The 21,632-nt window shown below is 44.2% G+C and overlaps 3 protein-coding genes across 6 annotated transcripts; 2 read left to right on the top strand and 1 right to left on the bottom strand.

The window, feature by feature from the left end:
* The first annotated feature begins 776 nt into the window (after positions 1–776).
* On the top strand, positions 777–5,045 carry TMEM251 (transmembrane protein 251). Of its 4 annotated transcripts, none has more exons than XM_048307805.1 (3): positions 783–881; positions 1,582–1,691; positions 2,941–5,045. In XM_048307805.1, the coding sequence occupies exon 3, from the start codon at positions 2,957–2,959 to the stop codon at positions 3,350–3,352; it is 396 nt and encodes a 131-aa protein (XP_048163762.1). In that variant the 5' UTR covers positions 783–881; positions 1,582–1,691; positions 2,941–2,956; the 3' UTR covers positions 3,353–5,045. The 4 variants fall into 4 exon arrangements, with proteins under 4 accessions (XP_048163761.1, XP_048163762.1, XP_048163764.1 ...); XM_048307807.1 differs by lacking the exon at positions 1,582–1,691 and adding an exon at positions 1,390–1,526 and having other exon boundaries at positions 785–881; XM_048307808.1 differs by lacking the exon at positions 1,582–1,691 and adding an exon at positions 1,254–1,322 and having other exon boundaries at positions 785–881.
* Positions 5,046–8,713: 3,668 nt separating this feature from the next.
* GON7 (GON7 subunit of KEOPS complex) lies at positions 8,714–10,012 on the bottom strand. Its single transcript, XM_048307809.1, has 2 exons — positions 9,721–10,012; positions 8,714–9,626 (listed from the first exon to the last, which is right to left on the bottom strand). The coding sequence occupies exons 1-2, from the start codon at positions 9,956–9,958 to the stop codon at positions 9,499–9,501; spliced, it is 366 nt and encodes a 121-aa protein (XP_048163766.1). The 5' UTR covers positions 9,959–10,012; the 3' UTR covers positions 8,714–9,498.
* A 55-nt stretch (positions 10,013–10,067) lies between these two features.
* Positions 10,068–20,614, top strand: UBR7 (ubiquitin protein ligase E3 component n-recognin 7). The gene is made up of 11 exons (XM_048307803.1): positions 10,068–10,311; positions 10,473–10,606; positions 10,751–10,811; positions 11,915–12,010; positions 13,106–13,159; positions 14,327–14,432; positions 15,499–15,683; positions 16,229–16,360; positions 16,743–16,905; positions 17,747–17,808; positions 18,571–20,614. Exons 1-11 carry the CDS (start codon positions 10,147–10,149, stop codon positions 18,661–18,663), a joined length of 1,251 nt encoding a protein of 416 aa, XP_048163760.1. The 5' UTR covers positions 10,068–10,146; the 3' UTR covers positions 18,664–20,614.
* Positions 20,615–21,632: the final 1,018 nt, after the last annotated feature.

Here is a 21,632-nt window from a genome sequence, read left to right as displayed (position 1 = left end):
GGACAGCTGCATGAGAGTGAATTGTGGCCACTGCTGCTTTCTCTGTGAAAAAGTGTAATTTCCTCACGACTTTGGGATACAACAATTTAGTAACAAGTTCCACTTGCTATGTAACGCGATTCAGTTTCGGCATTAACTGGCACGGAGTTCTCGTCACACAGTTCCTGAATTCAGGCAAACACGTTCTGCCCACACAAACTCTCCCCAAATCATTGCTGTGCCGTCATTGAATGGCACACACCTGACCGGATCGTTTTGCTGTCAATTTAAAGGATCTTTTAGCTTCATTTAAAGCTTTTCCCCGGTAGAAACATATGGACCTTAAAGATCATCTGGTCCCAACCCCTGCTGCCATGGGATAATAAGCATATAATATCTCCTAATACTTTAATTCATTAGAAATAATCCACTAAGTCATGTTTATGTATAAGCATATACTGGGTTTTGACTACACGTTTGCCATTTTCTGGAGACAGTTTCAGTCTCTACTGTAATCTCTAGTAATCTCTGTTGTTATTCCCCTCGGCCGGCTAACGCGGCCACTGTACCAAAACACAACAGTTTGGGTCTGTCCCCCGCCAAGGAGCCGAGCGCCGCCTCAGGGCGACGCCGCCATTTTGGGCGAAGCCACCCCCGCCACAGAGGGGCGCGCGCCCGAGCCAAGATGGCCGCCGGCCAAGGCGCCCGCCCCGGATGCGGCCGCGCGCCCCGGCAGCCGTTGCCCCGTGCCGGAAGTGGCGGTGCCGGCGGGCGGCCATGGCGGCGGGCGGGCAGCGGGGCGGGCCCGCGGGACTCGCCGCCTCCCGGCGCCGCGGCGCGGGCTGAGGGGAGCGGGCCGCCCGCCGCCGCCCTCCCGCTCCCTCCTTCTCCGCCAGAGGAAGGTAAGGAGCTGCCGGCGCCGGGAAGGACGCGTGGTGGAGAGGCGCGTCTCTCCCAGAGCGCGAGTCCGGAGGGTGGTGTGTGCGGGCGGTCGTGGGAGGAGAGCCCCAGTGGGGTGAAGGGGTCCGAGGACCATCGCGGATCTGCCCGAAAGCTGCAAGTTGTAGTGGAGTCTGGAAACGGAGAATAACAATGAGAAGACTCTGTTACCTCAGCCTCTTTCGGTATAACCGGGAGCAAAGGCTTCTGTTCTGGCTTCTGCTCAAGGGCAGGATCAAAACCCGCTGGTGTTTACCTTCTTAATTCTACTGCTGTTTTGACAGTGTTTGTGCTTTCAGTATGTACATACCTTCTGACGTTTTATTTCTTCGAAGGTGACAACTCGTGAGCCAGCTCGGATATGCCGAACTGCTGGAAAAAACAGCCAGCGGCTTATTTAGCGGGTAAACGCAAACCTGGGGTTCACGTTTTTACCCTGTGGATTAACAGCTCTTTACACGAATGTTTCAGTTGTCCTGCTGAACGTATTGGCTCGGGGTAATAAAGGGAAACGTGCAGCTGAGTTACATAGAAGGATCAGCTGAACGAGAAGTTGCCATTACTTAAGTCTGCAGTAGATTTCTCAAGTATTTACTGTTCCTTTTCAGGTATTTACTGTTCCTTCTCAGGTATTTATTGTCCCTGTATGTTTGACTCTTTTAGCCACCATGAATGTAGGAGTCTGAGGGCCAGAACAATTTCTCCAGGGCTCCCTTGATCAGATTCTGTCATGTCAGGATTGAGGATACCCCTCAGTTATGTAAAACCAGGAAGTAAGTCTTTCAGGATTGCCAACCAAACTGGCAGATTAGTCTGGCTCAGAAAGGGTGACTGAGAATGATGTAATGATTTTGTATAATTTATGGTAAATTCTCTAATGCTTCCATGAATTGTTACTGTTTTCTATGCATAATTCATTTTTCAATAAGCATTTCTGCCTAGTATTTTAAAGGCCTGATATATTTTCTTAAAATAGCACTACATAGATGGATTTTAGCCCTCTCTAGGAAAAGGTAAGAAATGTAAAAGTCCAAAAGTCTGAAAAAGCATTTTTTTTGGAGAACCCTAATCAGGCGTAGAGAAGCAGTGGTTCTCCCTGCCCCATGCAAGGGCTACTTGGATGGAAAGAGGTGATGACTTCATTTATGTGGAGGTACTCCAGCTGGAGTGTTTGTGACTGGTTTGAAGAGTGTTTCCAGTCACCTAGACCCATGCAGCCAGCTGGCAATTTGAAGCAGCTGAAATTGAGCCCAGTAGTGTCTGTGGGGCTCCAATAATTTGTGCTTTTTCTGAAGAGTGCCCAGTGGTGAGTGTCTGGTTTGTTCTGCACAGAGACATTGACCAGTGCAGGTGTGCAGTTCTGTTCCTCTGGAAGGCCTGTGGCAACTGTCCACACAGGGACAGCAGGAATACAGTTAGGTGCAAGTAACATGGTTATAGCACCTTCATGTGTGCAAGTACATATTTTTTGTACAACCTAACCCTTGAACCTCATGTTCAAATTGAAAATATCCTTTCTGTGGTTCATAGATGGGCACTCAGCTAGAGCTTAATACAGCTGGATGTTGCTGTACTACAGACAAGCAGCGATGTTCTTGTACTGGCTGTCCAGCAGCATGTTTGTCTTGCAGATGTCAAAGAACTTTCCAAACTTTACATATTTATAGAAAATCTTGCATTATCCCCACTCTATGTCTAGAGACATTGAGGGCAGATGGGGTCAGTAACTTACCCAGTTGATGACTTCTGTCTTGTTCCCTCAGTACCTGACTTTAGCCAGCAAGCCCTAAACTATGCAGAGCCATCAGTGGAGCTTCTTATGTTGTTGCTGTTAACCTGTTGCTGGCAGAGTAATGATTTTCTATGTTGTAGAGAAAACTCGGGTCTTCAGAAATAGATGTGTGTGCTGTTTTAACTAATGTGTAATGAAAAGTTATAGAAAATTAACTTAGGAAAACCAAGGTTCATCTGTCCCCTCTTTTGTCAAGCTGTACTGAATGTTTATGTCACCTTTTGTTTCAGGTGCAGAGCATGGAGAATGATGAACTTCCGCCAGAGGATGGGCTGGATTGGTGTGGGGCTGTACTTGTTAGCAAGTGCTGCGGCTTTTTATTACGTCTTTGAAATCAATGAGACTTACAACAAACTAGCACTGGAGCACATTCAGCAACACCCCAAGGAACCACAGGAAGGAACCACATGGACACACTCCTTAAAAGTACGACTGCTATCCTTGCCGTTTTGGCTGTGGACTATAATATTTTTAATACCGTATTTACAGATGTTCTTGTTCCTCTATTCCTGTACAAGAGCTGACCCCAAAACTGTTGGGTATTGCATCATTCCTATCTGCTTGGCTGTTATTTGCAATCGTCACCAAACATTTGTGAAGGCCTCTAATCAGATCAGTAGATTACAACTGATTGACACTTAGCTCAAGTTCTAGTTTCTGTTGCTGATTTGAAGCAATTGCATATGCCTGATCTAATCACAAGACTGAAGTTCTGAGTGAAGGCCGGAAAGAGCCTTTTCTTTCAAACTGGTAAGCAATGAAGAGAATGACTGTTTTCTATTTAAAACAAGCAAGTAACTACTAAGGTTTTTAATTATGGATCTATCAGGTGGCCAGAGTGGGAGAGCCCTGTGTGACACGTGATGGAAGTATTCCTCATTTTGCCTTAATGATGCAAAATTGCAACACTCCATCTGAAATGTCCTGTAGGGAAACAAGTTTCTGGTCCACAATTTTACTCCTCTGTGCAAAAAAGTGATTTCCTATGTTTTCCCTTGGAGTGAAATCAATGAAAAGATACTTCTTTTGTGGTAAATGTAAAAGGAAAAAAGAAATTGAGAAATTATATATAATTGAGTAATTATAAAAGCTGTCCTTAACACAATTCTTTGCTTTTTTTTTTATTATCTACATCAGTGGTGTTTTTAATGACTTTTTAAAAGCAAAGAATAAAGTCTGTGCAAACCATTAAAGGGAAAAAGTACATTTTTTCCTGTGGTAGCCTACTTGTTTTCAGTCACAACAGTCCATACTGTACTAGGTAGGCAGTGAGGAGTGGCATAGGCCTGGAGCTTGGTGCTTTAAACTGTTGCTGTGACATCAAAAGCAGCCTATGCTGGCATTGGCCTGTAGTCTGCACAAAAATTCTTTTGTGTTTCCTTCTCCTATCATTTCGCTTGATAAAATTACAAGTTGCTGAAATTTATGACCATTCTGATTTCATTCCGGACATCATGCAAAACCATGTTCCAGGAGAACTTATGTATTAGGAAAAACTTCGAATTTGGGAAAGTTTACTGGTTGGGGGATGCTACAAACAGATTGTAAGATAGATAATCATGTTTCTTCCAGAAATTAAAAGAAGATACCTTCTTCTCATTCTTGTAATGAATGCGAATTTCTTCAGTCATACTGAAATTCCACTGAGATTTCTTTGCCATCGTTTCAACCTCTATTTTTCAGTGCTATTTTGGAATAGCATTTAAGTCTAACTGCTGTATTGTGTATTTTGAATAAGACTGAATCTGTTCTTTCTTTCTGTCCGTTTTTGTTTCTTCTTAGAATAACTAAATTTTTGTCTGAGCTGTGATGGAAGTAATAAATATGAAAACAGTGCAAAATACACTTCAGAAGCAGTAGGCTCAAAAGAATTATGACCTAAACTCCTCGACTATGACTTTAACTGTATGTGATTGTCCAGACCTAATAATCACAAATGCCAATCCATTTCTGACTGCTTTAAGGGAATCCTGGAGAGCGTTGTCTTTTGCTTTGGAAAGAGAACACTTTTCAGTGTTGCTGTGCTTAAGCATGGCAGTTACAACACCTTAAACTTTCTGTTTGCACTTGGAGATACTTTGAGACACTGGTTTCAATTGTCAGCGTCGGTGCTAGGACCTGAAAACAATGTAGCCTTTGCAAGAAGGTTTTGACTTCTAAGTGCAATATGAAAAGGAGGAAGCTGCCATCTTAGTGCTGGAGTAAGGGTAAATTATAAACTCTGACAAGTATTTAGTATCTTGGGGAGTCAGAGCTTTTAAGATGTGTTGTTTCTGAACTTTTAAAATCACCATGCTATTTATCTATAAAATAAAAACTTTTCAATGTTTATAAACAGTAGTCTGTTAATGCAGATATTTACCAATGGCTTTTCATTTTTGTTGGTTTTGGTTTAGTGGGGTTTTAGTGGTGGTTGGGGCCAGATAGCAGTGCTGGCCGTCAGTTGCTGCTCTCCTTCCCTTAGTGTGTGTGTGTTCAGTTCATCTTTTGTTGTCCTTTTATGCTCTGTGCCCTAATTACTTGTTTGTAGCCTGAAATTTTGGGGCTTGCTGGATGAAACTGAATCCCGTGTTGTTTCTTTACCTTTGTGTAAGAGATACCTCTGGCTGGACTGTTTTTAACTTGATGCTGTAAGTTAAACTGAGCAGCTACATTGTGTCCAGATGGAATTATTTAAAGAGCCAAAGGCATAAGAGGAAGCATCAAAAATAGAAAATGATAGGAAGAACTGCCTAATTTTCTGTTGGGCAAGCATGTGACCCTTAGCAAATTCACCAGCAGGCCTGGTGGGATGAGCCAAGCCGTCTGGATGTGGAGCACGTGCTGGGCATGGTGGGGACTCGCAAAACAGAGGCTTGTGTTTGTAGATTTTTCCATCAAGCCTTGTTTTGGATTACGGCTGTAGACAAGCATGTGCTTTGCAACTAACTACAGAAAAACACACAGTCTAATTCAAGCAAATGCTATGTGTGTAAGGATTTGAGCTTGAAGTGGAAAGCAGCAGTGGAGAGAATTAGTTTTAACTATTAACATAGTGTATACAAATACTAGACAATAGGAGTAGGAGAAGAGCAAAGTTAGCTCTGCTGGTGCTTCCAGCATTTTGGCATCAGGGGAACATCAACAGGTGAAATCTTACCCACAGTGTAAATAAAGGAAAGACTACAAAAATTAATGATTAAATAGTTTTTACTTACTGTAATAATTTTAAAAAAAGAAGTAGTGAAATAACTTCTAGGTTGATTATTCTGAAAATTTATAGGTATTGTCAAGGCTGATTATCTGAGTCACCAAAGAACTGCCTGTAACAGAAAATGACATCATCTACAAACTTTTGGGATAATTAAGCTTGAAGGTTTGCAACGTTCCGAGCTTTAATTTTCTGCCAACGAAGTGAGTAGCTGTAACACAAGGGTGGTTAATAATCATCTGTATGCTGCCTACTGTGGTTTTCTTTTTATTCATTTGTGTCACAAGATAAAGCATTGTCAGACTGCTTGAACATCACTTGAGCAGTCTCAGTGTTAGTTTCTTTAGCTGCTTGACCTTCACCTGACAGTCCCTTCCCATATGTCTGCCACATATCCGTAAGTGCTACTTAGCCTGTTGTTCACTTCCTGCCACATGGGAGCAGGTCCAGTGAAGAGCATAACATGAGGCTGCAGCCCTTCAAACTTCGACAAAAGTAAGTTGCAATAAAATGTGTTCCTTATAACATGTTTCTTCCAGCAACAAAGTAGGACTGCAAGTTTGATTTCTTTTTTAAATTAAAAATATGAGGATTGACTTATCCTTGGAACAAAGCTTTCCAGTTGGTGCAGAATACGCATTAACTCTGCTTACTTTCTCTTGTCTGGTCCATTGTTCTCTTAAAAGGATGCTCTCCTGTTAGTTTTTAAAAAATTCTCCTTTTTATGTCACAGTCTTTGATGAGAACCAGTTTTCTACAAATAACCTAATGCACAAAAGCAGTTTAATAAACTTTATCACGTAGTTACATTTTAGGAACTGACTTATCTTAGCTCTCCTTAAAGATACCCCTATGGTGCAGGTTTCTTCTGGGAAGAAAGAACATGCTACAAGCCATAAAAAGGTACTTCTGCTCAATTCAGTCCTCCTAGCCCATGCCTAGTCCAATTGGCTGGTGCATGTGCCCAGAACCACTGCTCGGGTGTTCACACTGCTGAGTGCTAACCTAGTCACCATAAATTACACCCCACGATGTCCCAACTGTCACACTACTGGGTATTTTGCAGAGAATCTGACATTCATAACAGCTTGTGTATAAATTACCTTTTAAGATGGAGTGAGTGGGAATTAAATGGGCTGCAGTGGGTGAATGGCATTCAAATCCTTTAATAAAAATGATGACTGTGGATCTCTCTCCTGAGAGCTAGGAAAGGTCCTGCACTTTTAGACAATGCCCCAATTACTGGGCATAATGGGATTGCCTCCTCTCCCTCACAGAACTGAGTGCCTTGCCATACTCGAGATTTAAGCTGGTTTTTTTGAGTTCCTTTGTGAATTTAGCCTCAAAGGTGTTTGAGTTCCTTTGTGAATTTAGCCTCAAAGTTGTTTGAACCAGCAAATTCAGTATTTCAAAACAGTAACAATAGAGTATGTCCTATAATTTCAGTCTTTGTGAAGGAGACATGCTTTGACATTTTTGTTGTTCTGTTTTGTAACTAGTAAAAGTAGTTGGTTCTCATCTAAATAGTACCAAGAATTTAGTATCACATCAGATCTTTTAATTCCATACAAACATACCAGCATTCTCCCCTTTAGTGAGGAAATCCAGAGCCCCCTTGGGCCAGTAAAACCAAGTTCTATTAATAAGACATACAAACTGCACTAAACAGTGCAGATGTGGTGAACTGAGCTTGTTCTATGCCCACTTGAAGATTGGTTAAGTACAAAAGCACTGCATCTCTCTGAGGTGAAGAATACAACATCTTTTTTTTCCATCGAGGCTCACCTCCTCTGCCTAAAATTCAGGGGCCACAGTTGATTTAGGGGCTCCCCAGATGGGGTTCAGAACACAGCTGTAGGGGATTGGGAGGGTAGGGAACTACATCACACTAGTGTTTCCTGTGCCTGGTAACCTCGAAGCAACTCAGAAAAATGAGGTCTATTGAGTCAGGGCACCTTTGTCACAAGCAAACCTACAACTTGGAATTGCGTAAGGTCCCCTGAAGCTCCAGTGCTCTTTTTAGTCACTTGAAAGTTTTTGTAGCTACAATAAAGACTAGCAAAGATTCTTTAAAGGCAGAAATTTGACTGGTTTTTTTTGACTCAGTGTTCACTGGTATTTTCTGGATACTCAGGTGCAGCTTATTCCCGTGTCCAGGCTGACAGAAAAAAAGAAGTATCCCATTTCTGGAATGGTACCTGCACTACTCCTGTGCTAAGAAAGTTAGGGCCTGTTGCTTTACACCATGACATGCCAGTGGACTAGTTTACACAGTCTATATGTAAAGGCCACAAATTCTTGCCTAATGTTAAATGTTGCTTTTCAGCCATCACACAGTTCATACCGTTTCTGGAGTGTTTTGTGTGGAGGAAAAGGGAAAACACTTCTCTCAGATGAAGGTGTACAACAAGCTTCCAAAGCTGCAGAACAAAGCTCATAGAAGATGTCATCATTTTAACACAGATCATGTGAAAGAGCTCTTCTGATACACTTATCAGACTACTATTTTGTACTAAGTGTTGCCTTTGTCATTTTGGTAAGACACTTCCTGCAATAAATCATCTACCCTAGAACACTTAAAGCATGTTATCACTTCAAGATGTTGCAGCCTGACAAGACATCAGAGTGAGTGTAATTTTCTCTCACTCTAAGCAACTCAACCTCCTTGGTCTTCGGAGTCGGTCTTTTCAGTTATGCCTCTATCCCATCTGCCAACAGAGTATCTTAAGAGTATCTGAGTACATAAATGTCAAGGATACATTTACTGGACCTCACTTCTGACTCCTCTCTGCATTTCAAACGAATGTAGACAATTTTGTCCTTATAAAAATTCATTTATTTCCACACCTTGTCCTCCATATGTAAGTCTCAAGATTTGCTCAGTTTCCATAATATATAAACAAACTTATGCCAGCAGAACACAAAGTGAAAATAAAAGCTTTGCCCACTATTCATTCAAGCAGTTAAATTCTGCTAGAGAAGATTCTTAGGCTCTATGGACTGACTATCAAGTGTTTTACACCTGTTCACAGAGGCATTCTTGATTAATAGGTGACTAAACCTTGAAGATGATAGGCAAAAATAATCTTCCACTGTAGGATTGTACAGGAATGGACACAGTCCTACACATGCTTGTTAGTTTTGATAGTTATAGTGGTCTTATATTGCTTTTTCTTCATACAAATACAAGTTGTCTTGTACTTCTAAAGATCATATTTGACAAAACAACTCTTTTCAGATTTTATTCCTTTATTTTAAAAGTGGTGTCACATGATAAAATACTGTGACTTGGAATAAGTTATTAAAAAACATACCAATCAGAAGATTTGTGAGAAAAGTTTTACACTTGTCAACTAGTTTACCAAAAAACTGTTGTCAGCATAACACTGGCACCCTGGAAGCAACACGCTCCTCGCACCCAGGCCTATCCTTTCGGTCAGGTTTCCGCATTAAAACATAACTGTCGGGATGGACATTTCGCATGTAAACAGGAGCAGCAGCGCCGCAGGAGCCGGCCCGTGCAGCGGGCCCGGGACACTTACAGTCGGTACAGCCGAACGGGACTGTCTTGGCGCAGACCCGGCCTCTAGCGCCATCCTCACGGCTGCTGCACCTTCGTCCGCTTCAGGGGAGGGTCATCGCCGCTCGCCGCCGTGTCCAAGTTGTTTTCGTCTTCGCCTTGATCCTCCTCGTCGTCATCGTAGTCGTCGTCATCTCCGCCATCACCTGCCAGAGTTCGGGCGGGCACGAGTGAACGGTGCGGGGCGCGGGCGGCGCCCCGGGCCCGGCGGAGCCCCCTCGGCGCACCCCCCCCACTCACCGCGCCGCGCGCCGCCCGCCGCCGCCCGCTCCTCCTGCACCACCGGGGCCAGCATCTCCACCACCCGCTCCTGCAGCTCGCTCAGGGCCCGCCGGAGCCCGCGCAGCTGGGCGGCCTCGCCCTCCTCCGCCACCGGGTATGGCACCCGCACCGTCCGCGTCCGCCCGTCGCGGCCCCGCAGCTCCGCCACCAGATCCTGACGCAGGCCCGGCTCCGTCCCCGCCACAAGCTCCGCCATCACCGCCCGCTGCTCACGTGCCCTCCCCTCTCGTCACGTGCCGGCCGCGCCCCCCGCCCCGCGCTGACACACCGCCCCCGGTCACGTGGGGCGCACGCGATTCCGCTTCCGCTGTGGCGCCCCCTGGCGCCTCCTTGGCCCCGGGTTTCCCGCCTCGCTTCGCGCTCCTCGGCCTTCGCGGCCCCGCGATGGAGGCGGCGGCTCCTGAGGGCGCCGAGCCGGGGAGCGCCGGGAGCGGCGCGGAGGAACCCGTGGTGTCCCTGGCGGAGGTGCTGGCGGAGAACGAGGAGCTGGAGAAGGAAGCGCGGGCCGTGCTGGGGGGCAGCGACCACGAGCGCTGCAGTTACTCACAGGTGGGGGCGGGGCCGGGGGCCTCGGGGGCCGGGGGCGGGGCCTGGGCCGGGGGCATCGGGGCGGGGCCGGGGCGGGGCGCGGGGGCGTGGCCGGGCGGGGGCGGGGCAGCCCCCCGTTCCCCCGGCGCCCCTCATGCCGCGGCCCGTCGGTGTCTCCGCAGGGCGCGGTGAAGCGGCAGGCGCTGTACGCCTGCAGCACCTGCACGCCGCCCGGCGCCGAGCCCGCGGGGATCTGCCTGGCCTGCAGTTACGAGTGCCACGGCACCCACCGGCTCTTCGAGCTCTACACCAAGAGGTACGGGCGGGGGAGCGGGAACGGCCGTGTAGGACCCTCACAGCTCCCGTGGCTCCCGATAAACTGCTGGGAGTTGTTAAGAATACAAACCCCAGCGTGTTCGCACTTAATATAAACCCCGAAACGCTACGTTTTTCTTTCCAGGAATTTCCGCTGTGACTGTGGGAATAGCAAGTTCAAAAATCTGCAGTGCAAGTTATTCCCGGTAAGTTCAGACAGGTTTCAGACATTCAGAGTCAAAATAACAGTCTTGGGAGGTTGGTGCCTTGCCTCAGCCAGTGCTGACTCATGCGACGCCTCCAGTCTTCCCAGCAAGTTAAAAAAGGTGGGAGTATTATGGCAGGAGATAAAACTGTTGAGGGACCAAAGGGAAATGCTGGGAGGAGAAGGAACATTTGGTCCTTGTCATCCAAGAGTGCCGCAGTTCTGCATCCATGGTCAGTGCTCTTCCAGAAGCATGTTCTGGCATTTCTGCACTAACACATCTCATTAGTTTTAAGCTGGTTCAGAATAACCTTTTGGGCTGCAATTTTGCAATACATTAAGAAAATTTAGGGCTGTGGTACTGTCAGAGGGACAGTTCCCTTTCCTTCTTTGTGGTGGCATTAGTGCCCTAATATTTTTTGATAGGTTGTCACCAGAGCCTACTCATGGGATGTTTTTTTATTGTATGAAGCTGCCTGTACTTTCATACTTGGTGGGCATTTTGGACATGTCAAATAGCCGGTAATCTTCTGAGAAGCAGCAACAGGATGCTGCTTGGCTTCCTTGCAGTGGTGCTCCCAGGATAATAATGGTGCAAACATAGAAACAGACAGTGGTTTTGCGTATGCCTATTTTGTTCTGGGAGAACTGAGATGGATCCAGAACTAGTCAGCCAAGCCATGGTGCAGTGATCCCTACAGAGACACCTGTAACAAATTTAAGGTGTTACCGTTTCTCATTTAAGTCAATGAAATGGATCACATGGTTGTTCCTTCTGCTTCAGTTCAGTGAAAAATCAGTTGTACAGGTTAAATGAGCTTCAGCATCTGTCCATTGAATATTTCTGACACCACAGTTGCCATTTGTTACAAAGGTGAGCAGACTGTTTTTCCTCTTTGCTTTTGAGCTTTAGCATTCCTCACATGCCCTCTTTGCTGCTCACTGTAAAGCAGAGGTGTCTGGAGAATATCTTTCTTTTTGTATATTCAGGCTGATGAAAATAATGATTGCTTTTAGGAATTAAAGGGAAACAGAAACTGTGTCTTTACTGTCTTTTGTTTTCTACTGTGTTGTCTATTGAGATATCTTCCCCTTTTCTCCTAGGAAAAGAGCAAGGTGAATTCAGGAAATAAATATAATGACAATTTCTACGGATTGTACTGTACATGTAAAAGACCTTATCCTGATCCTGAAGATGAGGTAAGAAATAGAAAATCCAGTAGTAATCATATATAGATGGTGTTTATGCTAGGTACTGTGTAAAGGGTGGTCGCTGAGCTGCTTTGCAAGGAAAATCCCACTTCAAGAAATCTTACTTTCCATATTGGTTGTCATGTGTCATATGAAGTAATTACTTTATAATTTTTTTTAATGGTAAAATATGTTTATGCCTTAAAGACAGATGATGAGAACAACTCATCATTTGGACAAAATGATGCTGCAGTTCTCTAAAGTTGCAGAGTTCCCCTAGGGGACGGGGTTATCATCATCTTGAGAGATGTGGCTAGAGCAGAATAAACATGTTGCCCACGTTAGGAGAGTCCAGAACCTGCTTCCCCATGCCTGCAGCAATGCTTTGGCAAGGCTTCTGGGATGGGGAGAGTCTGTCCTGTCCTGTAACACTAGCTACAATCCTTGGTGGTAGCCAGAACATTTTTTTCACTCTCTGAAATACTAAAACACAGCACTTGATTTTGCATGTGCATGCTGTTGTTTGCAGCCACAGAAGTCAGGTGTTCTAAAGAACGGGGAAGGCACAAGTCTTTCAAATACAAAAACCAGCATTTTATAAACTCCCCTTTCTGAAGTTGAGAGACAGCGAAACATTTCTGAAGAAATCATTAATAGTTGTTTCATAACAAAGCACTTCATACTGTACTGTATGGTGATCAGTTGATTTCAGTTCTGGCATCTTTCACAGACCTGATGACTGTGAATATCAGTATCTTTCTTCTGCTGAGCTGTCTCTTCATGCATTTCTGTTTATAGGAAGAGGGATACTAGTAGTGTAGTAACTTTTATCAGGTTTCTGTGAGAAAGTCTTGCCCTTCTGGTTTTGTAGTAAGAAATGGGATTTCCACAGCCTCAGTCATATGACAAATGACATGTGCTGCTGAACCTGAGGGAAGCAAACTGATTAACGAAGCACTAGCTACTTATTAATGGCAGCTCCCTATTGAGGGGTGAAGAGGGAAATGCAATTCACTGAGCAGGATTTGCATGATACTGCAGTTTGAGACCTGTGAAAGATTCTGGAGGTTGCTATTAATGCTAATAATATGATTGTTCATCTAGATTCCAGATGAGATGATCCAATGCATAGTTTGTGAAGACTGGTTCCATGGAAGGGTAAGGAAACTATAAGTAGCAGAACTGCCATTTGCACAGGAATGAGTTGGTGTTAGTTAGGTTTGTATGGTAATTCTTACTTGGCAAGCTTGCTGTAGTTCTTAAAAGAGATTATTACATGAGTTCCAAGGTATTTGTTTTCAGCTTATGCAAAGGAGCATTGAAAGTCTAATCTTGCACTGCTGTCTACTCCAGTTCAAAAATACTGGGAAGAGTCCTACCTTTTTGAAGGTTGCCACTGCAGAATAAAGTAATAACTTTATAACTGTCTCTTATTTGGAAAACTCAAATCAGTATAGTTGGTGAGGAAAAGATTCTTACTGAGGCACATCTTTATCAACTACCTGAATAGTTCTTCCTTCAAAAAAATGCTTTTTAAACTCTTAATTCCTTTAAGTAGCAAGGAACAGACTGTGCTGGTCATTCTTGATTTTGGGCTTTGGGGAAGTCCTTTGAAAGCAGCCAAGCAGTGTAGTGGGTGCCCTACTTAATGGGTAAGCATTAAGGATTCAGCCTCTTGTGCCTTGAAGGGCACAAGTGAAATTCCGTGTTTGAAGTTGCAGGATCAAAGAGTAAAAAAAAAGATGATTGGCTTCAATTATGGGTTCTTGTAGATAAACTTCTTTTATATAAGCGTATGAATGAAGAGTGTTGTGCTGCCTACTGTGAGCCTTGCAGGAATGCTTTTTCAGAAGAAAGCCACTAAGTGCTTTTAATTGCCAAAATAGTTCTCATGAATTTATGGACAGCTTTGGGACTTAATTCTTGTAATGTTCAGTATGTGATCACTATGAAGACTTTACAATCTCTTATATGTAAGGAAGGAATCATAAGAAGCAATCATAAAAAGTTAGGAGTTGAAATGTGCAGCGTACAAGAGGTATCTTCATCTGTCCTATGTTTAGAACAGTTTAGTAGAATATTGTTTAGAAATGAGATTTCTGGGTATGTTGAAGACATAAAAGGCTGTAGACAAACAGAAAATTCTTTTTTTCTCCTGGAATTTTTATCAGCTCTTTCCAGTCTTCAGTTATTCTGATAATCATTGCAAGAGTGAGCGCTTGTGCCGAAAATGTGATGGCAGCTGATGTTTTCCTTCCTCTAAATGTGGAGTCTGTTAATTGGCAGTGGATGCTTCACTACTGTGTGCTTGCTTCTTTCTGACAGCATCTTGGTGCAGTTCCCCCTGAAAGTGGAGACTTCCATGAAATGGTGTGCCAGGCCTGCATGAATCACTGCCATTTCCTATGGGCTTATGCATCGCAATTAGCAGGTAAAGAAAGTTAAGAGATCTGAGCCAGTATTTTGTGAGCATGTATTTCTCATACATGGTTGGTTAATGACATAATACTGGTTTTAAGTGTTTGGAGAAATGATACTCATTAATTATATTGGACAATCACCTTCAGCAGTGGAACATGTGGGGTGGCAGTAACTTGTGTAAAAAAAAAAGGCAGTTTTCATTCTTAAATCTTAGTTCTGTGGTGCTTGCTTTTATTTATTTTATCAAAGATGTCTAGCACAAAATGGATGAAGATTTAATACTTGACTCAAAGAACTTAATTTCTAAACTGGATCAAAGAACTGAAGAGCCATCCTAAGGGAAGCAGTGAGACAAACAGTTCTTACAGAGGCTCTGAGCAGCAAAGAGTGAATGATAGAGTGACCTGAAATGAATATGCTTAACGTTAATCTGAGTAGGGCTGGGGCTGTGCTCAGGACACACATTCCCTGTGGTCACACCAGGCCTCAGCTCTGTGAACTTAAAAGAGTAGATGACTTGATTTCTGTGGAAAGAGCTGGTTTCTCATAGTCTCCTAAAAAATACTGCTTGTATCAACTGCTAATTGATCTCTTATGTTCCCAAAATTTCAGTGGTATTTTCAAGGATGGCTACCTGGAGTTCTCTTCCTTCTAATGTAAATAGTACAGAATGGGGCGTTTGTCTGTTTTTTGCTTTCCTCCTCCTAACCAGCTTTGTCACAGGGCATGTACTTAAATTGGCATCGAAACAAAAACTTGTTTTAAATAAACAAGAGACCAGCGTAGTTAATCTGCGATGGTGTTTTTGGGGTATGTTAGGAGAAAGTTAAAAACTCTTGACACAGCAAAAAAGCATGTGACAAGTTACTGAAACTGTGATAGCTGGCAAGGGGTGTCAAGAAGGACAAGCGTCTTAGTAAAGAACTCTTTCAAATTGTGATACCCTCTTCCCTCTCTTAGGGCTTAGGTTTTGGGAAGCAGAGTGTTTTAGAATAGGAAAAGCAGAGAGAACATCTGTAGCGATCTGCACCTTTTCTGGCACAGTATTTTCACTTATGGGGGTATGTATCTTCCAGTTCCTCCTTTGACCAAAGCGAACTCCCTTGAGAATGAAGGGATTGTCCTGAAGGTAGAGGAAAGTGAAGAGCAGAAGAAAGAAATAATAAAAGAAAGTGGAGTGGAACACCAAGACACAAAGGAGGAAAAGCAATCGGAACAATTTAATGAACCATCCACTAGCTCTGGGTCTGCCTGTCCTGAGGTAGAATGTGCCTTCTTTTCTGACCTGCACATCTTCACGCTGCTGATAGTTGAAGTAAAGCCCACCTTGCTCTGTACAAGCTCAGGGAAGGGGTGGTGTGTTCAATCTGTTCCCATGTTCCTCTTCAGTCACTTACTCTTCTGACCTGCAGTCTCTGTGGAGCACAGCTTAGGCTGTGGAACAGGGCTGTCGAGAGATGTAATGTCTGTTTGCAGATGGGCTACATCTGTCCCTTCTTGTCGGCCACCTGGCCACTACACTGAGGTGACTTCTGTTCTAATATGTGTTGTGGCTGCACTTGCATGATGGTCCAGCTCTGAGTTCTTAAATACTTATGGTTATTGCAGTAAATTTCTACAGAAATTTCCAGTGGAAATTGCTGAAACCACATCAGAATTCTCATGTGGATGGTAATATGGGTTGTTTATAAAAATAAATGTTTGAGACAAAAGAAAAATCTTGCCTAAGGAAAAGGACATACCAAAAAGAACAGGGTGTGTTTGAAGTGATGTTATAGAGTGCTGAACACTCTCATTTTAATTCAGGTAGTTACTAAGAGCGAGGAGCCAGTCTGCAAGCTGAAGGAGCTCCAAAGCAAGCCATTTGTAAAAAAAGATACTGCCACCTTTTGGCCATCGAACTGGAGGAACAAATTATGCACCTGTGAAGACTGTTTGGTATGTACGTTCTCTTCATTACCATCACACATGTGGGAGAGGCAGGGAGAAGCTCCCAGACAATCTTGAGGAGAAGCTTTAGGTAAAATCTGTGTAAATCTTCTTAACGCTGCATATAAACACTGAAACCCCCCTTCACTCCACATAAAGATTCGCACTGAATCCTATGGAATTAATATAGCATGAAAGGGCTTCTAAATGTTTGTATTTTCTTTGCTGCTTAAATCCAGTATTGCTTTAGAAGTTATGAGGAGATTCTGAAATACTGGGTACAAATTTACCTTATTATTTTTATTGTTGTTATTTGTGATACTGACTGAGGGAGAACACCTCCATTTGAGAAGTTTTGTCACATAAAAGTAAATTTGACTTTATTCTCCAGAAAATGTATTCAGATCTTGAAGTCCAGTTCCTGACAGATGAATGTGACACTGTCTTGGCTTATGAAAATAAGGGTACCAGTGACCAAGAGACAGAGAGAAGAGATCCTTTAATGGACACCCTTAACAGCATGAACAGAGTCCAACAAGTGGAGCTCATCTGTGGTAAATACAACTTTGTTTTTAGAATCTGCCTTAACACACTTTAACTGAACAGTTTTTCACAAGAGATTGATCTCAGGCCTTGCAGTGTGATGTCAAACTATTTTTGAAGTAACATGCAGACAACTGTATGACAAGTTGCACACCTCACTCAGGATTGGTCCTCTCTGGCCCATCATTACAGCTTTAATTTACAGTGAGACACTAGATGGTATGGGAACTTTCACCCTGTTTAACATCTTAGATACTGTATTGATAGTAATTTATTGTAATGTGAGTATTTAAACCTTAATTTGAACTTCTGCTGTCTGGCTGATTTATCTTACCCTGTTCTGTTGTTTGGCCATCTCCTGTTGTCTGGGGAGTGCCAGCCAGGTGTCCCCTGTAGCTCTGCTGCAGAGCATAGTGACAGGGCAGGGCTGAGGTGTTTCATACCTGGAGCTGTGCTTCTCGTTTCCAGTCAGGGCTCTGCACTCTGGTGAGGACAGTGTCCCAATCCCGAGTTACAGGCTGGGTCTTTACACCACAACCCACACATGCTTTTGCTGGGAGCAGGGGCACTTTTAATTAATTGTACTAAATCACTCACTGATGTCTCTGTCTTTCTCTGAAATGAACCCAAACAGCCACTCACACTACATAGGTTAGTCTCATAAATTTTTAGGCTTCTCATGTTTACATTATTACTACTATTATTATTATTTATAATCTAATTCAAACCTACATTTGTCTGAAGTAAACCTAGCAAATGACAAGAGAAGGTAGAACAAGTTGTGTTCTTGAGCTAGTGTTAAACTAAAACTAGGTATCTTACTGGGGTTTTTTTGTTTTCTTTGCCATCCAGAATACAATGATTTAAAGACGGAACTGACTGACTATCTCAGGAGGTTTGCAGATGAGGGAACGGTAAGGTGCAACTTCCAGAACTTGTTTGCTAGAAAATGTGTTTTAAAGAACTGTGGAGGGCTCTGTTGTAATGTTTTTTTCCTGTCTCTTGGACTTGCTGGTACTGCATTAGAAATTAGAAATCCCTGATTTCATTCAAGTTTAATTTCTTAATGACATTGTTGAGAGATAACAGGGACTTTACAGAAATCTATCTTCAAGGTACTGAGAGTAGTTCGTACATTTAAATGAAACTTCTGTTGCTCTAGATTAAATATTCAGGAAGAAAAGCTCTTCTCTGTTTTTTCGTAGATTGAATCTAAACTGCTAGAAGAATAAGGATTGATTATGATTGTCAGTCTTGTCAGTTGTTTTCCTGCAGGAATTTGCATGCTGTTATTAAGTAACACTTGGATTTTGTTGGCTGACTTGCTGTATTGCCATTCGTAGTTACATTGGAATGACCCTGAAGTGGGCTAGTGAAAATCTTGCTTTATGTTAAATTTCCTGATGGTAAAAGCAAGAGGTCAAAGTCATTAAAATACCATTGGGAGCCTGGCTCCTTGTGTCTGTTCTGCCTTCGACGAACTTGTTTCCTTGTTTGTATTATTTACAATAGAATTCGGGCATGAATCCTCTTCTTTGGGTGCAACAGGAAAGCTGTACCAGAGAAATTTCAGGGTATTTGCTTTTCTGTGCTCTGTGTGTTATGTGTGGGGATAAAACAGGATCCCTTAATTAAGCATTTGCACCACAACTTGGGTTTCATACTGCTTCTCCTAGGTGGTTAAAAGAGAAGATATCCAGCACTTCTTTGAAGAATTTCAGTCTCGGAAAAGGCGACGGACTAACAGGATGCAGTACTACTGTAGTTAGACTGAAAGGGTTTGGGTCTGAAAGGACAACTGGGAAAACAATGTTCACTGGCAAACAGAAAAGGCATCTTCAGTTTTTGGCTTCTCATCAAAATCCAGCTGTCTGAGAAACATCATTTTGTCTTATACTTCCTTTATTTGTAGCACCTAAAACATGTTCTTAACAAATCCTTACACTGCAGTTAGAGGGATTTCAGTACCGATCGACTTTGCATTCCCGTGAAAGCCGGCCTTGTCTCCAGGGGAGGAGGGCTGTTGCCACAGCTGTGTCCTGCTGCTTCTCTGTAGCCTCTTCCCTGGTTACTGCCAGGGCCTGGCGCTGTGGCTGTGCTAAACCCGCCCGGGCTCCGCCCTGCCCTGGCCTCGGCCGCAGGGAACGCGTTCCCGGCTTTCCTGCTTGAGTGGTTCTGTCTCCTCCCTCCCTTTGGGCTGTAGGGATTCTGGTGAGGGCTCCCAGCACCGAGGAGGTGCCTGTCCCTGCCCGAGGGCTCGTGGCTCCTCAGCGGCTGGAGCGGCCTGGCTGTGGCTGAACCCAGCACTGCTGCCTGCCCACTCCCACTGGGGAAGCGCTCCCTGGGCTGCTCACAAATGGGAAAGCAGAGCTTAGGCTTGATGCAGCAGAGTGTTCTAGCTGGTTTTACACATTAAAAAGCTTATTTCTAGTATGGGACAGGGATGGTTTACATGGAAAAAAATTGTCACATGATCTTAGTTCACTCAATAGAACATAAACGAGAGCTAGGAGGAGTTATTAAATTACGAACTAAGCATGGGGGGGTTTGTTATATGCTTTGATTTTAAAAACTAGCCTACAGCAAATTCTTCTACTTTATAAATGTTGCTGAAAACACTGCAGCATCCTGGTATTTTGCTACAGTATGGAATGTTCTTTTTATAACCACTGTGATAATCACGGAACAGGAGATGTTTCACTGACTTTTAAGACTACACTTAGCGGCAGTTAAGAATAAAGATTTTTAAAGTTTGGAGCCTAATGTAGTTAGACCCCAAAACATACATTAAAGTTCTAGTTTTTGAGGATTTCTGTATCATGGGGTACTACTCTGCTTCCGTGTTAATGGTTTTTGAAAAGCAAAGGTAGGCCTTTATCATTCTCACTATTAACTGTTTCTGACCACTTTATTTACAAACAGTAGTTTAGCATAGATGCTCAGCTCAGCAGTTTCATAGAACATAGAATATGCTGAGTTGGAAGGGACCCATCAGGATCATCGAATCCAACTCCTGGCCCTGTGCAGGACACTCCAAGGGTCACAACATGTGCCTGAAAGCGTTGTCCAAACACCTCTTGAACTCAGGCAGGCTTGGAGCTGTGACCACGTCCCTGGGGACCCTGTTCCAGTGCCCAACCACCCTCTGGGTGAAAAACCTTTCCCCGAGCTCCAACCTAAACCTCCTCTGACTCAGTTTCATACCTTTGCTCAAGTCCTGGCACTGGTCTTGAGACTGAAGAGATCAGTGCCTGCCCCTCCTCTTCCCCTCACAGGAAGTTGTAACTGCACTGAGGTCTCAGTCTCCTCTTGTCCAGGCTGAACTGACCAAATGACCTCAGCTACTCCTCATATGGCTTCCCCTCAAGGCCCTTCAGTGTCCTCCTGGCCCTCCTTTGGATACTCTCCAACAGCTTTGTATTTTTTTATATTGTGGCACCCAAAGCTGCCCCCAGCACTCGAGGTGAGGCTGCCCCAGAGCAGAGCAGAGTGGGACAATCCCCTCCCTTGCCTGGCTGGCGATGCTGTGCCTGATGCCCCCCAGGACACGCTTGGCCCTCCTGGCTGCCAGGGCACTGCTGACTCATGCTCAACTTGCAGGTCCCTTTCCTAGTTTCTTTTAAATTTAACTCTGGGTATTGTACATGCTCTTTTTTTGGTAGCAACTGTTACAGGAGTTGTAACTGCACATCTAACTGCAATATAAAAAAGTTAAAAGAACTGTTCACTGTGTACTGTCTTGTTTTCTCTCAGTGCTGCTGTACTGTTCTGTTTCCATCCATGATCCAGGCAGACACAGGGACCCCAGTGATGACGTGTTAGCCAAGCCACCAAGGTACATATATAGTGGGGGCCCAGTCAAGCCCAGGATTCCTAGATCTTTGTTTCTCCCTGATGCAGGTGTGAAACAAGGGATTGCAGCCTGCTGTTAGAGCAGGATGGGGTCATGTTTCCCCGGTATTGCAGTTTCTGTAATTCACTGAAGGGGTTGGGGAGAGGATACCAAAGGCAATTGTGTCTTCTGCAGGAAATAAAAAAGCAGGGAAAGGCCCCAGTGCACACAGAAATGCTTTATGGCCCAGCACAAGCCTTGCTGTGCTTGAGAAAATACAGCAGTGATGGAAGAGTGAGGAGTTCAAATGTGGAATTCCTGTAGCTCCAGTTGCACAGCACAGGGCCAGCACTGACCATGAGCACTGTCCATTCTTGGCATCAGCCTGTACTGAAGCAGGGTTCACCCCAAGGGATGCGGCCCCAACAGTCCCCCTTTCCAATGCCTAAAGCCTCCCTTAGCAGACACCTGGCATGCTCTCCTCTGAGGTTAGCAGGCTCAGAAGCACTGTTGCAGAGTGACAGAAAGCCTATAACAAAAAATGTTAAAGTTGTCTAATTTAGGAAGCTCCTAGAACTCATCTTCCTGGGTGTGGGAGGAAAGGTGACATGTAGGACCACACAGTTCTCCCTCTCCTCACCCACCCGCGCTCTGTGCCAGGATGTAACTCGCAGTATTTTGCTCTCGTACATCAAAGCGAGACCAGGCAAGTGGCCAGATGACACTTCTGAACTGAAGCAGTGAGGCACTTCTGTGAAAGAGATGTACTGAACAGTCAGCTGGAATAGTCAGCAGGAAAACTGCAACCCAGGAATGCTGGTACTGAACACATCTGTCCAGCTGCTCTGATGAGAAAATGAATAGGGACCCAGGGCTGCCCCTCGCAGCCCCAGCTCTGAGCAGCCC

Source organism: Corvus hawaiiensis, chromosome 6 (genome assembly GCF_020740725.1).
Source record: "Corvus hawaiiensis isolate bCorHaw1 chromosome 6, bCorHaw1.pri.cur, whole genome shotgun sequence".
Lineage (NCBI taxonomy): Eukaryota > Metazoa > Chordata > Aves > Passeriformes > Corvidae > Corvus > Corvus hawaiiensis.
The sequence above is the reverse complement of the archived record's forward strand: the minus strand, read 5'-3'. Positions and strand labels throughout refer to the sequence as shown.

Bases quoted from the DNA above. Each gene is read 5' to 3' on its own strand.
- UBR7 (XM_048307803.1), top strand. From the start codon at position 10,147: ATGGAGGCGGCGGCTCCTGAGGGCGCCGAGCCGGGGAGCGCCGGGAGC. The intron at 14,433-15,498 runs GTAAAGAAAGTT...TGTATCTTCCAG, and splicing joins TTATGCATCGCAATTAGCAG to TTCCTCCTTTGACCAAAGCG. The intron at 16,906-17,746 runs GTAAATACAACT...TTTGCCATCCAG, and splicing joins ACAAGTGGAGCTCATCTGTG to AATACAATGATTTAAAGACG.
- GON7 (XM_048307809.1), bottom strand. From the start codon at position 9,958: ATGGCGGAGCTTGTGGCGGGGACGGAGCCGGGCCTGCGTCAGGATCTG. The intron at 9,627-9,720 runs GTGAGTGGGGGG...GAACTCTGGCAG, and splicing joins GGCGGGCGGCGCGCGGCGCG to GTGATGGCGGAGATGACGAC.
- TMEM251 (XM_048307804.1), top strand. From the start codon at position 2,957: ATGATGAACTTCCGCCAGAGGATGGGCTGGATTGGTGTGGGGCTGTAC.